The 16,258-nt window shown below is 40.9% G+C and overlaps 1 protein-coding gene across 1 annotated transcript in view; it reads right to left on the minus strand.

The window, feature by feature from the left end:
• CACHD1 (cache domain containing 1) overlaps window positions 1-16,258 on the minus strand; it is a 101,570-nt gene that overhangs the window by 55,956 nt on the left and 29,356 nt on the right. Inside the window, exons 2-3 of the mRNA XM_082052840.1 lie at window positions 11,092-11,154; window positions 2,250-2,398 (exon numbers count right to left, since the gene is read on the minus strand). Coding sequence (XP_081908966.1) covers window positions 2,250-2,398; window positions 11,092-11,154 — 212 coding nt within the window. The remainder of the gene's footprint in view (window positions 1-2,249; window positions 2,399-11,091; window positions 11,155-16,258) is intronic.

Here is a 16,258-nt window from a genome sequence, read left to right on the forward strand (position 1 = left end):
ATAAGTCCTAAATCCATGTTCAAATACATACATAAATTCCACAAAACCTGACCATTAAGGTAGGTATCTTAACTTTTAGTACTTTCTGCCCAAAATCTCAGTTTATGTATCTCTTTGGACAAAAAAAAAGCACTCTCAGTGATTTCAGTTCCGCCTGCCAGCAAAGACACTCGCCCTGCACGCTGCTTTTCCCCCTTTAACCAGGCTGAGAGGTGCCCAAGGGGGATCCTGACAAGAATCTAATCTTTTAATTTCAACAGAAAGCTTCTGCTTAGAAAAGGGTTATCCCATTTTTGAGATTTCTATTAAAAATTAATCTCTTTTCCAGAGATGTGGGGAGATGAGGACGAGCTTTTGTGGTAGCTGACGACTTTGAGCAGAAGCACTTAGACAACAGGATAATTAACAAAGCACAGCACCAATAACAACTTTGAAGTTAAGTTTCAGAAGAGAAACACATTTTTACATTTTTTCTTTGTATGACTTGCAGCCAATTTCCTACAGACAGCAGTGGGTGTATTTCGGAAGGTCTGATAAGCCGTTGTTCTTCAACCACATACACTCGACTGCGTCTCACTGAAGTGCCATCCAGAAGATCCCGCAGACTGATAGACTGGTCTGGGAACCACTTTAGCAGATTTAATATTATCAAGCCAAGTAACTTAATAAGGAGAATCATATTGTAGAGCCTGAATGAGAAGCTCTGCAAATAGATCATTCACCTCTCTGCTTTGCCAGCTGTGACCTCCGGTTCATTTTTCTCAAAGCACTTACTGCGAAGGATCCTTATGCAAGTCCACCATGGGCAAAGACATTTCTAGAGGACTTCCAAGCTAGGGAATTTTGGAGGACAAAGTGAAAGGAAATTCATGAAAGTTTCCAGACTAAGAGAAGACCTCTCTTTTTTTTAATGAGAAATTATGCAATACTGACAAGGGGGTTATAAATCTCATTCGTCCTTCTCTTCACCCCTTGCTCAGAAGGCGCTACTGGTTCCTGCACAGAGAGATCAGAGGGCAGATAGATTTGCATCCTCAACCGATTCTGGACCTTTCTGCTAACGCTGCTGACAGTTTGGCCACTGAGCACCAAATGCACCAGGAACTGCACCGAGAGCACTAAATCTACACACACCCCCCAGCAAGGGACCCCGTTCTTTGGGGCCACCTGAGCCTTAACCCCACCCAGAGTTCTCACTTTGATGTCAATCCAAACACAGAAGAAGCAAGTGGTCTTTTTCTCCAGCCACAGATTCATACCACATATTTGAATGCAGGGAATATTTTAAATCCTTACATAATCAAAGGTTGATGCCGTACTTCAGAAGAGATGAAAGCACGCTGTCATTAAGGGAAGGGCTATCTTATGGAGCTAGATCGCAGAAACTGCTTTTCATATTTATTACCCAAGTTACCTTCCTCTCTCTAAAGTGGTTTTAAATCAGGCCGAGATATAAACAATGAAAATCTACTCTGGAATCAAGCTCTGTATAAACTGAAAGTTACTCCTCTTCTAGCACATATGGAGGTGAATGTTTAAAATGTTGAGCATTTAAAAGGAATTATTACACTTCTGCTGGAAAAATCAGACCATCTATCACACCCTCCTATAATTAGGAAACCCAAAGAAGTTTCTTCAAATACGCAGTAAAATAAAACATGATTAGAGACAACCAACTGCCTGCACTTAAACCATTCAAAACTCCTGTATTTAAAACCAAACCAAACTGAAAATGAACAAATTTAATTTCCAAGCAATGTCCTCAATTTCAGCAGTATGTCAACCTGATTAAACTGTAATGCAATTTTTAGCATATGATGTACTAACCAACTCGTGATGTTGGTTACTGCACTTCAAAGGAAAAAAAAAATAAGTCCCATGACCAGCTTCAGCAGAGTTATTCAGGGTGAGCAGTGCCTTGATGCAAAAGCGGTATCTTGGGTATAGACAGACTCATTTTGTTAAGAAGACTATTCCATGCAATTAGGAGCTGAACAAACTATTTTCCTTTTTGTTTCATTTTACAAACCATCACAGCTGAGTCCCAGTTCTTGTTTAGAGCTCCTCATTAAACGTGTGCACAGCAGAAATGTAAAAGAATATGAGGACAAGATAAGAAGCACCACTGGAGTATTGTCTTCCCCCTTTTTCAGAGTTACCAAGAAAATACAAGCTATTTTGCAAAGAAATCACCTTGTTCCTTCACATATTAAATGACAGACCAAGTAATTTCAGAATTTAATACTCACTCCATCATAGATGGTGGAATGGTACAGCAGTCCTGGATTGCAGTCAAGGGTGATGTGAGATGAGCCGTATATGATGCTTCTACCACTTGCTTGTTACGATTCACAACATCCAAGTAACGGTTAAATTTTTCACGAATTTTTTTTGCCAACTGAAAAAAAAAAAAAAGAAGAAAATATAAAAATTAAGCCTGTTTCTCTGTATTATTCCGTTCCTTATTAACCAACTTAAATTGTAAGTCAAAACTGTGTATGTTAAAGATAATAGTTGTCTGCTTTGCTCATTGTACTGCTAGTCTGGTGGCTTAAGCCCTGTGAAGTCAAGTAATTAATACAATTGGCAACAGAAAGCAGTCTATACAAAAAAAATAACATACAATTGCCATCTAGCAATAGGTACTTGAACAGAGAGTTTTTCCAGTATGACCAGTGAAATTTCCATTTTATCAAATTTCCCTTTCATCAAGAACTGAGACCTGGATGTGACTCTGCCTGTGCTGCCGGCTCCCCACTGAATCCCCAGTATGATGCTCTTGCAAGGCCTGATGAGGACATGATGGAGACTAAAATAAACAGGCCACAAGTCAATTTTAAGAAGTTTTATCAATGCACACTTAAGGAAAGGCCAAAGAAGAGTAATTCAGAAGATGTCACTGACAGAGAAATCTCTGACTGCTCCAGGAGCAAAGAGCCAGCAGCACATCTGCCAGTGCACTGAGTCTGTTTAGGGAAAAAAAAATCAGGATCCAGGCAACCCCAAACCCCAGGAGTGTTTCTCTTTTCACAAACAGCCTCCTCAGTCAGGTGGATCTGAGCAGAAATAGTTCATAGCTCCTTTCATGTAGTTCCTCTCAGTGAGATTTGGGCAAAATAATCCATCCCAGTACTTGGTTTTTTTTCTTTGTATCCCCTGGTGCTTTCCTGGGGCAGCGCAAGCTCCCAGCTCAGCATCTTCCCAGGGATTTTCTTCACCGATCTAGCAGCTCACTGTGGCCAGTCATCAGCCACAACAGTTTTAATTACAAACTTGAACAACAAAATGAAAGATCTGTAATTGGCATTATATTATAACAGTAAGAAAATAATGACAATCGCCTGCACAGGTGAAATTATTCCGCAAGCCTTTTGTTGTCAGAGGTCCCTCCGAAGGAAGCAGACACTTAGAAATCAGGACAAGGCTTAGAAGTTACACTGTTACTTGTAAGAACAGATGATTGTATTTCTCTCCTTTCACAAAGTGAAAACTAACAGACTGTCATCCCTCCCCAGCAATTCTCAGGCTTTTTTTTTTTTAAAAAAAAAGCATCTAATTTTAGAAATAGAAAATTAGGTACTTCAGCCCTTCTCTTTAAATGTTTCTTAAAAATAAAAATTAAAAGTAAAATCAAAGAATATTTGCAATATTGTGTACTTGGCAGGTTGCAGCCGGTGTGACACAGCATGGGCCGAGTGAAGCTGCTGCTCTGTCGGATAAGAGCTCATTTGTGTCTAGTTCATTAGGCACTTCACAACCAGCCTCACTAATGACTTTGCAGGGGAAAATTAAAAGTGAAAATATTGTGGCTGTTATTTGAGCAAACGTGACAGTAGACACAGTTACCAGGAAGCATCAGGTTTTACAAGAAACATTTATTGAGACTTTTGCCCCTGGTCTTTCATTCCAAGTGAGAAATTAATGAAATGGATCAGGCACATATAAAATTTACTCTGGCACATTTGGTATCCTTTTCACACCAACATATTGACTACACTTAATCATCCACCAGATGCATCATAAGAGAAAGAGAATCATCTCTAAGCAATATACTGCAGTATTGGATACTCGGAAATAGTCCATTTTGCATCTCTGCACTTCTATCAGAGCTGAATTTAGCTCGTTAATTCATCATACTCATCTCTGCTGCTCTCTGCGTGCTCAAACTCTATGGGGATGATTTAATGCTGCCGCTACATTTGTGCGCTGAGAAACGCAGCCGGTTGCTCCACATCCCCTGGACTGACAAATGTCTTTCCTAACTATTATTAACAAGACATTTCATCATGATTTACTTCGTTATGCGAATAACGAGGCTCACACTGATAACAGCAATGCTTTTGCCTCCATTGTTCCCAGCAAATGCTGCAGCCCAACAACAGGTCTCCTAGGAGCACAGGTTTTAATAGGACCTTGCTCAAATGACTTGCAGAATTATACCTAATTAGTTTTGTAGAATGATTTATTGCCAAGGCACCAGAGGACTACTAATGGTCTCCTCCATGTTAGGCATCCAACACCAGTAAATTGCTCCCAGTTGTTGGATAATAAGCTGCTGGGTAGTTCTTTTTCTATTTTCCGGTAAGCTTTCTTTTTTTTTTTTTTTACAACTGTACTGCTCAAATTGTCCCTGAGAAGTGCATTCTTCTGCAGGGTCTCGAATATACACAAGCCAAATTTCCTAAATCAAAGCATTTAAGGTTCATGGTTACCCAGTTCCTCTCTCATTTTGGGCAAATGAAATACCTGTACTTGAGCACCATGTAAACAAGATACTTGAATCTACACAATTCCTTCTTGCTTTGCGCACCTGAAGTCACAAAAAGGGGAGAGAGCTTAATTTTGCTGAAAAAAAGGACCACACAACCATCATTAGCAGTAACAACACGAACACGGAGCATCAGAGCAAAAGGACTCTCGTTAGGAATCGCTGCTTTTCTCTGATAAACGAGCGCGGTACAAGACGAGGTTTTGGTGTTGATGAGTTTTCCCCTTCCAGGTTGAACGATAAAATCACCCCATAGCCTTTGAATTTTATCCTGCCGTGTGGAGTCTGGAGATCCGATACAGCTGTTTTTCAGAAGATCCCATAGGTCAGAACGTGACAAAAAGCAAATGCTCAGTACCTGAACTGTGTCTCTCATCTAAAAACCTCTGAACGGCTCAAAGTCATTATGTTACTTTTATGAAATGGGTTCCAACTCATCAGTCAGGGGAGAGACACAAGGGACCTGGTACCTCCCAGAGCTACACAGACATTCTTCCAGGCCCATGGACATGAGCATGGTTGGAAGAACTGAGTTTGTCTCATCTGAACTGCCTTAAAAATCATGCTCCCTGACAGCAAGGGAATACTCCCAATGGACAAAAACACTTCAAAAACAGCTAACTCAAAAATTCACCAGTGGCAACATGATCCAATGAATAAATCACATTACGAACCTAAGGATAACACACCAATCAGCTGAAAAATGACTAAAACCAAATGGTCTTAATTCATCAAATCGAGAAGTATAAGCTGGATGAGGCCTAACAAAACTAACTTAACTTTTCTTCCATAGTTGGGCTTCACTGGAGCGCAAAAAACCATGACAGCGAGCAGGCATTCCAGTTCTCAGTGATTAAAACAACAGCAAAAAAATAATACGTGCTTCCCAGCTCCTCACCGATGCTCATGCACACACACATCATTAGCTCAGAAACATTATTCAGTTTGCAAAGTGATGCGCTTGGTTGCTGGAGCCTGTCAGAATAAAAGCTGAAGGCTTAAATCAGCTTCTCATTTTTCTAAATAAAAAAATAAAGTTTATAAGCAAAAGATCACTATTTTTTCCAACATACACCCTCATTTTTTAGCCTGCCCAGAGCTGAGTAGCTGTTGCATGCTGATGGATGCAAGACCCACACCACGCTCGTTACAAAACCTCATAATGAAAGGACCCAGCTTTGAATTATGAAACCATCCTAACGTAATTGTTCAAAACATTTTTAAGGCAAAATGGAAAATTGTGTCCCAAATCAGGCTCAGAAAAGGGGGGCAGCTCCCATCCCACACTCGCTATTCCCTTGGGGAGGTGACTGATGTTTCCTGCTCCCACAGAAATGCTCAATTTCACCCATTTTAACAGAGACTCAACTAAATCCAGATACCTTGAGACTGACATAAAACGCTGTTACCAAGTTAATTCTCAAACTGCTCTTCACCTCATTTTAAAAACAAAGCCTTTCTTGGCATTCTTCTCATCTTTTTTCAGACTTGTGTATTTTTCTCCTTAATTTTAAGGAACCAAACAGTAAGAAATGAGTGCTGGCCGTGATCAATGCAGTCATTAGCTCTATTTTTCTGTATTTTTTGGGGTTTTTGGCAGCTGCAGTCTGCAGACAGGTTGGACGGTACCACCTGTTCTGATGATGGCAGCACCCATGGGTAATGTGCTTCAATCGGCACCGGCCCCGCCAACAACCTTTCATCACAACATCACTGAGCTCCTCTAATTTTCCCAGAGACATTTGCCTCATTTGCATGGCTCCCTCGAGCTTTTATTTCAAGCTTCATTCCCCTCAAAGCTCTGAAGTCTCTTCCCTTTTCAGGGAGCGCTGAGGGAAAGCAGAGCTCCAAGGTCACGTTTTATTGCTGGCTGTGTCTTGAAAGCCAAGATATTTTTAATGTTTTCGAGACTGTATATAAAATATGTATCAATGAGGTTGACGGGCACGGATGCCGTAACGGGCTCACAGACTTGAATTCAACACTGCTGGGCTGCTTGAAAAGTATTGAGTTAGTATTTATATTTTTAAATCCCGTGTGAACCAGAAGAACCTGGAATGAAAGGCTCTCTCTCCACCATCCACTCCTCCTGCTGTATCACAACTTAGTGCTACTGTGCCCCCAGAGATTCCTATTACAGAAAATTGTTAATAACCACTGTTTTACCTGACAATTCTGTTCCTGAACCTCCCAACTAACTTTGACTTCTTAGCAGCTCACAGCAGATTTATATAAAAATGATTCTCTGGGTTATTATTGCTATTTTTATCCATGATAATTATGCTTTAAATGAGCTAGAAAGAACACGAATGACAGTCTTCTAGCTCTAAACACAGGAGTTAAACAGAGAGAGGAACACATTTAAAAAGGAAAAACCTAACGACAAAAGGCATATGTCACTGCTTGCACAGTCACTAATTCTAAATTAAAATCCTCCCTCTGTCCCTGTCCTTCCCGGCCTTCAAACAGGAGTGAATATTCCCAGGAATATTCCAGCAAGGCAATTTTCAGCTGACACAGGCATATTTACAATTTACTATCTCAACTAATTTAATTACTTTATTTGCCATGGCTTCTTTCCTCAGGGTGCATGGACAGACAGAAATAGAAGAAATGATGATTAATTTCTGTCTGCAGAGATGTTGCTGTTGCTGTGCTCCAAGTTCTCTGTCAGAATTCTATGTATCAAGGCTTTTCTGCCTGAAGCTGGTAAATGTGCTCAAGACAGTGTCACTGTCCCCTCCTTGGAGCCCAGTTTCAGTTTCTCTGTATGGCAGAAACCACATGCGGAGCAGGACACTGAACACACGCTGACTTGCTTGAAAATGGCCAATCTAGATTTTCCCCTAATAAAATCAACCATCCTCCACTTTATTATTATTTATATCACTAGTTCACACTGCTACATTTCACATTGTATGCGAGTTCCCTGATATTGAAATAACTCACAGGAAAGCAATCAAAGTTATTTTTGGCAATCACCATCCGATTTTTAATAACCTATTCAAGGCAAAAAAGGTTTGATCTGTTACGTACAATAGTAATTCTATGGCTGTAGACCTTAAAAGCGTAAACAGTTTAATGTCAAAAGGTAAACCACTCCTTGTGTGGCATGAAGAAAGTGTATTAAATAGTGAGGCCTGAAGGCCAACAGCTGTAGTTTTTCACATTCTCAACCAACTGAAAGCCATTATTTACACAGTTTGGTATACAAAAAAAAAAAAAAAAAAAATCCTCCCCCTACAACAATTCAGTGGTCTGGCTGAAAAAAAATCCCAGCTGACATAAAATTGTAATTAATTGCCTTTGGGTATCAGTTGCTAAGAAAATCTTAATGAATGACAAAACCAGGAATGAGCGACAGGGGATTTAATTTGCTTACATTTGTTTGCATTTGCTCAAGACGATCCCATTCGATGTACTACTCTTACTCATAAAACTCTGGTTATATTGCTTGTGATTCATTAGAGCTAAAAGACCTGGTTATTAATGAAACAGAAGTGCTCAATTATTCTTCTATCCACTTCACTGTTGAGCTTTTAACCACAGTAATTATGCTTCACCGGGGCCTCGTTTTTCTCCTCTGACAGCTCTGAATTCATCACACTACCTACAGTGTTCAGACAGTTATTTATATCTACTTAGGCCAAATACACACATCTGCGGTGGGGAAACAAGCAGCATCTTTTCCTGAGTGGAGAATTGATAGTCAAGACTTCAAAAGAAGTTCTAATCCATTTTTTTGGTTTCCTAAAAAACACTTTTGGCTTTCGAAAGCCATCTGATACGTATAATCCAGCCCACATGGCCCCTTCGCAGCGCACAGACCACCCAGAAATACTCGAGGAAAACGCTGCCCCAGCGCGACGTCAGGGCCAGCCCTTCTTTTTAGATGTCAGCATGGTTTCAGATTTAAACTTTTAAACTCGGGTGACAATTGCCCTTTCGCGGTCCCTTTGAACACGAGCACCCACCTGTGTGTGCGCGGAGGGAAACGGAAACCAAATTAGTAATAGGAACACACATCAGAATTGTATAAATTCATAACAATGATACAAAATCAACTACTCAAACACACACTCATATGTATCTGCACCTCCAGGGGGAAAAAAGGTACCACTGACATGAAGAGAACAAGATGTCATTATACTCAGTTCCATGTAACCTCTTCTAATTATGTGTTCTCCAATTAGAGGTTGCCAAAAAAGGAAAACAATTTCGGGGGGTTTACTGGAAGAGAGGAGATTTAAAAAATAATTGAAGGGTTCTAATGCAACAGTAATGACACATCTGCTGCCCCCATGTCATGACACTCATACTGGTGACTGCTTAATAAAAAAAAATAGAAATAAAAAAGGCAGAAGCCAAATAGAGCTGGAGAGAATAAGGATAATTATTAAAGGCATGGAAAGTCTTCTGCACAATTCACTTGAGAAGCAAAGTGGGAAAGGGGAAAGGTGGCACAACAAAGGCAGTGGGATTGAACCCAGAGATGGGAACTCCTGGGCTTATTTATCCATCCCCATATTTTTTTGCTTTAATACTACAGGCAATGACCTCAACCACGATGACTAAAAATCAGATGTGTTTCTACAGCCAAACTGTAGGGCAGACTCCCACAAAATTATGAAGCTTCAGGAAAAGCATCAAATATCTTCAAACTAACCAGATCCACGAAAAACCTCCTGTAAAGCATAACATCTATTAGTGCGGTTCAGACACGACTATCTGCAGGGTCAAGCAATCCTTAATACCACAATTAGGGTAATTTACTAGGATTAATGCATTGCCCTGCTTTCTTCTGTTGTTTCCCACACACATCTGTATCTCACCAAACACACATCTAACACAGACCCAAGCAGTACCAGAGGTGAACTTTGCTGCATTTTTTCCCAAACACAAACCTTGTCATTTTTGTGATAACACACACAAGAGATTCACCTTGAAATCTGTATCGTGTCAATCTAAGAGTCTCATTTAAATCCTAGATATTAAACACATGCTTTTATATTTATCATTTTTTTACACACTTCAGTTTAATGCCAGTATGGGACAAGGCTTCTACACCAAAGACTTGGGTTTGGTTTACCAGAAACCAGCATCAGTTGAACTTCTCCTCAACTATTCCGCTTTCTGCAAATTGATTTAGTTCCTACATCAACCACAATCCCTTCAAAAGCCACCATACTCCTTCTGAAACACAAGAGGAGCTGAGCCCTGCCCTCCAGTGCAACTCTCCAAAAGTTTAAATGCACTGTGCGGGGATTCACAGTCCAATTCAAACCAGCTCTGCTTTGACTTTTTCCTTGGGAATAATAATTTTAAAAAGCTGGGAATTTTACTGTTTACAGTAAACACAACTTAGAGTGTTAATTTGTTTACATTAAATGACCAGTTTTAATGCACACAAGCCTGCAATGTACTGATGCACTCTTGGAAAACAGCAACAGCAGCTCAGGCACAAATCACGTGCAAAACCCACGTGGCTGAACAGCAATTCCCTTGTCCTCAGAGACAGCCCCGCTCTGAGGCACTTTTGTTCTTACTGAACATTAAAACTGGTTTGATAGGGGTCTAGGAAGGTCAGGTTACTCGCTGAAGGTTGTGCGAGTCCATGCTTAAACTGGAACGAAAAGCTGGTTCTTATTCTGCCCATCTCATCACATTTAGCACAAAGGTGCAGTTGTGAACATAAGGAATTGGTACCTTTGCTTCTTAAAGAAGAAAGCAAGATCTGCTTGTTCTGTTTTAAAATTAATCTTCCAAACGTGCGCATGTATTTAAATGCAAAGAGTCCTTGTGTTGAGATATATCATCTCAATGTTAAATTGAAGAGTTAAAAGTTCAAATGCCTTCTCATAAAAGCCCACACAAAATCACAAAAACCCTCAACCACAAGTGTTATGCATGAGGCTGTAGCTGTCCCATATTTACACAAAGCAATTGATACCTTTTCCACATCCATAAACAATATTAGTGGTTTTGCTTTGAATGAAAACAATTGTAAAAAGAGACACTTCCAACATGAAAAACAGTCAATTAATGTGAGATCCTACATGAGGGTGCCAGCTCTGCCTCTGCTTTTTTGTTTCTGAGGGAAGGACACACACAAAGCAGATGGAAAAGCCTTTCCATGGCAATGCAAAACTCTCAAATACATATTCAGCCCATTATAACAGCAAATGGAATAGAATATAAATGGAGATTGGTTATGTGAGGTGCTGGACACTTGGGAAGTGGCCCAAATAAATCCAGAGAAACTGTAATTTCTAAGGTGACACTGCCAATGGGCAGGAGGAGGTGGGAAGAGCTTTTGGACTCACCTGTTGAACTTCACTTTCTCCATTCGATATTTTCTCCGTGTACACAAAGGAGTTGAATATCCTCTGCAAGAAAAATCAGAAAGGATGTGTAAGAGACCTTTTGTCATAAACACCACACTAGAACAGCTCCAAAAGGCACACGGGGAAGAAACTGGTGGCAGAAAAGGACCATTTCACCTGGGGAATCTTTAATGCCAGGCTCACCCACGGGGAATCACATCCCCATAGACCTGCTGGTGGATCTGCAGGAAGAAGCCGGGTTTGTTTTTGAAGGCAAAGACATAACAGATTTTTTCCACAACATATGTTAATTTACCAAACTGACACAAGGTGCTGAAAAAAAGTGTTTCACATTAGAAAGCTACTGCCCGTGTAAACTATGACTGCTCTCTAGCACTAAACATCTAACCCAACATAACTATTCTTAGAAGTACCTGTTGCTTCCAACTAACACACAAGAGGTTATGAGCCAGATTTTGGCATATTTGGTATCCAGAATAGAGAAAAATGCGACCCACTTTTGAACACAACCAGATCAAGCTCACTAATGGCAAAAAAGAAGATGTGAAAGATAAGCTTGGAAGGATTTTGGGTTACATCGACAGCATTTCTGAGAAGTTTTCTTGATACATTTAAGTTTCTCTTTTGAGATTTCTCATTTCCAAGAGCAGTTTTCCCCTTAGGAACAGTGGGGCCATCCCCACTGGAAAAGCAACAAGTGTCCCTAAAACATTCCTTTTTCTGTCTAACTCAATAGCAATATGTTGGGGCTGCATAACGCAAGATATGTAAGAGATATCAGGGATATAAGCAGAAAGAATATATGGTGGGTGAACACCTTCCCCGATTGCGGAGGAGGCATAAAAAATTTAAATTAAAAAAAGTCAGTGGGATTTTTCTCTACCAGCCTCAACGGGTGAGCCAGGATTCCACTGACAGAGTGGATTCCACATCTACCAGTGTTAAGTCAAACACAAGACAATACGTCAGCAAGAATATCTGTAAGCCCGGCCACATCTGGAAAAGGACAGCAATTCATAAAGACCTTGTTGAGTCCCTCCCTTGATGTGATAGTTGTGAAATTACTACAAATCATGTTTACAACAACACAATAAGCCAGAGTCAGCTCTCCAAATTATTAGCAACAACTGCAGTTACTAAAGTTTAAATTTCACCCAAATCCAGTGTAGTCATTGGTCCACGACCCCAAAAGTTTTCTTGATGCAGGTTTAGCTGATTTCCTCCCAAGGCCACATGCAGGTATAATTGGCAAAACCAGCCTGGAAAACCCTTTGACATGCTCCACGCTACTTGCCATCATCCCTTTCCCTTATCCCTCTCCCCGCTGAGGACTTCAGGAATTTCAGAAATTTGAACTCTTAATTCTAAAGAAGCATTTGGAAGGGCAGCAATAAATCTCCTCAGTTTACAAGTCTCAGAGAGCCAAGAAACTGGGAAAGCAAAAAAAAAAAAAAACACCCAACCAAAAATAAAGTTTTTACTCTTAAAAGCCACCCGTACATTGAGACATCCTCTTCTTCCAGACCTTTGTTTAAAGTTCTTCTTGGCTCCTTTAACTACAAACATGTTGGCTTTGCCCCCACCCCCCTCCCCATCATGAGATGAAAAGATAATTGAAACATCAGAAGAAAATACATTAAAGCATGTCATTTTGACACAAAATGTTTTAAATTAATTGAATTTTTCTTTCCACGCAGCATTTAGTCCCTGGACATCAAAAGGAGACAGAAGGAAACAGACTGTCAGCTCCCGAAAAGGGAGCTTTCTGTCCCCAACACAAAGCTGACCCTTTCCTCCACCCCTTGAACACGTAGACATGTTTATGAACCTTAAAATAATGCCAGAGAACATTATACGCCGTTATATAAGAGCCGCAATGCCAGTAGGAATTTATTTGGCCATTAGGCTAGGTTTTTAACCTATTTTTGCTTGATTTATAATTTAACCAAGTTCTTTAAAATGTTACAGTATCTTCTACTTTTTAAATTAAAACCCCTGGACATGTCAGGGAGGGGGTTGCAGGAGCCTGTTTGTCAAACTGCCATCGCAGACAATGAGCCTAAACCAACAGGAAAAACGAAATACTGAGGAAACAGCCAGGATAAGGCGAGTTCCCCACAGCTCCCCGCTCGCTGCTCAGCCCCTACCTGGCTGCAGTCCCAATACTCAGGGTATCTGCTCCTTATTCAGTAACTCCTCTGCAGAATTTCACCCAAAGCCAAAAACATCTCCCTGTTGTATTTAAGCTGATTTCACAAAGTCATCTAACTTTAAGTAGAAAACCAGAGCTAAGTGGCAACCTCCAAATGAAGTGAGGGGAACTTCCCAGATCCAAGAGCCAGTCAGCTCCACACAAAGAGTCAAAATATTTAGGAGAACTTGCCCATTGTATTTTACACAGTGCATCATCTCTACTTCAGTCTTCCCACCCCTCCTTGTTTAATTGAATCTGCTCAGCAGATGGCAGCGGGCTAAGTTCACGCCAACAGGAACAATTAGACACGTGTTTAATGAGCTGCTGGCCCGGGATTATTTGCTGTAACCCATCAGCACTCGCCCCCACAACGCAGGAGGCTGCAACTGCTGCACTGCTTCATCGCCCTCAGACAGCGTTTGATTTCCCTCTTCTCCATTTGCCCCCCTCTTTTTGCTGTCATCAGCTACCTTAAGTTTATTATGATCTTTATAAACATCCAGGTTCTTGAACATGGCTCAACTATGTGAAGACAACTCATTTTCTCTGGAATTCTAGAATTCCTTTAAACTCGACATGTCTAAAAAAGACAACAGCTTGTTCTTGTGGCACACAGCAGAGGGAACAATTATGTACTCTCCGCTGTACTTCTGATTACTGGACACTTTTCAACGGACTGCATTTTGCTGGTCCTCTTCCCTTTAAAGGGAACATAAATTTGAGCATTTATCAGTAGCAAAATCGACCTGCACACACACATCTCGCTTCAACTGCTCCTACTGCTTGGTTTCATCAAGCAGATTTCCAGATTTTTTTTTTCCCTCCCAATCTGAACTCAGAATTAAACTTACAGATTTGGTTTAGAAAGCAGCTCTTTGTTCCAGCTTCTCCTTTCTGCTGCCACAGCTCAGCCAGCACCACAAGCAAACTTTGCTTCATTCTCTTCAGCTGTTTCCACCATAAAGCATCAGTTTTGAAACACAACGGTCAGAAGTAAACAAAATGGAAAAGGTTTTCAAAACCTAGGCGTTTTGAAGAATCTTCACCATCCATACTTTGTTTCAAAAGTAAACTTCAGGAATGATACTGATTCCAGATTTAGCCAGGTCTAAATCAGAAAGTCAGTTTTAGTGTAAATTTTTTTTCAAATTATTCAAACGTTGGAGATGCTCAGAAACTGTACTTGTCTGGCTGTACCCGTCCCCTGATGGTTTATACTCACGTGTAAACGCGGTGGGACAGCCGGGGGCCGAGCACAAACCTGCGCCATCCCCGGCAACACCTGCATCCTGCAGCACAACGCTCAGCACATCCCACCACTCCTAATCCTCCCCTTCCCTTACTGAACACAGCGCTTGCATTTAGCTACACCAACAGAAGCCTAGAAAATCACAGGATCTGCAGGGACCACAGAGGGTTTCTAGTGATCCATGATTTATAATTTAACTCTGAGACACACAAGAGAGCCACGCAACGCATCCCTGTGAGCCCGCTGCGGATGAGCACAGCCTGGATGGAGCCCCAAGAAACCCAGAGTTTGTTTTAGAAATATAAGTTTTCAACACATTAGAGACCCTTGCTTTCATAAGCTCTTTAATTACTTGTCTGGGTCAAAGCACTTGCAACTTCCTAGCAAATATTCTTCTGTGGCATCTAGATATATTCTTTAATGACTTTAACTGCTTCTGGGTGCCACCAGCCTGCCTCACTTTCAGCTTTGAGCAACAGGACAAATATTTGATAAGCGAGATAACTAGGGAAGCGACAAGCGGATCCAAGGCAGGGTCCTGGGGGCTGGGATGGGGAGGATTTGGGCCACCAGGGTTTAATGCCTGCCACAGATGGGGCCTGACAGTGATGAATGGGCACAGCACCCAGACCCACAGCTCCGCCTAGGAAGGAGTCAGGTTTCCCACCAAGCCAGAGATAAGGGTAGCTTGGGCTTAGCTTAGTGGAAACAAGGCTTAGGGGACTTTTACTCATAACTTGAAGCTGAAGGCAACTCGGTTTTAAACCTAGGAGATTACTCTAAACAAAGCTTAGCATAAAAGTAAAATGTTAACTGACTTGTTCCCTCAGTTTATAGAGATTAAAATAAACTCAGCAGCAATACAGTGAGAAAATACTTGAGAAGCCCCCAGGTTGACTGTCAGCGCTGCATCAAAATCAAACAGAAAAGCCATCGCTCCCAAAGCAAACACAAGCACCAGCCGCTCTGCAGAGCCGTCAACCATTTGCACATCACCTCATTTGCCAGACAAGATCGGAATCCATCTAGCAAAAATAACATTTTTAGAGACAAAGGGAATCAGCAAAAACAAATATACTATTAGTAAAATATCCACTGAGCTGTAAATATTTTGAAGCTGGTTTATTATCTATACTGCAAAACTTTATAAAGAAAAACCCCACAACTTTTAGCAGATTTAGGACATGGCCTGCTGTTACCTCAACAATATTAAAAAATTATACAACAGCGGTAGCAAAATGTACACGTGTCAAATATATGCAGCACTAGCTCAGCGGGATTGCAATACTTTTAAAACTTCAAGCAGCTACTAAGCAGGATCTGTTTCTTATTTTCAAGGTTAATGTTTTAAAAAGTGGTGAGCAAACAAATACATAGCAAATCCTTTTTCTGATGAAACTCGCTGAGTGAGATTGTTTCAAGGGAAGCCTGTGGCTTCTGTCTGGAGTTTATTTTTGCAGGGTCTGAAGCCATATCGCATTATGTTTTGTTACCATTTTCTAAAACTGAGAAACATTAAATAGTGGGTTCCCATGAGATCAAGGACATGCTTCGTGTTTTTCTTTAAGAATTTACAATATACATTTAAGAAGCTACAGTAAATTGGAGGAGAACACAGTGAAAGGCAAACGTGGCTGGATGAGAGCAATGACGGGAACAGCCCTGTTACAGACCCCGCTCAGCCCACACGACTGAAAGGAACA

Source organism: Streptopelia decaocto (genome assembly GCF_964273445.1).
Source record: "Streptopelia decaocto genome assembly, chromosome: 5".
Classification (NCBI taxonomy): Eukaryota; Metazoa; Chordata; class Aves; order Columbiformes; family Columbidae; genus Streptopelia; species Streptopelia decaocto.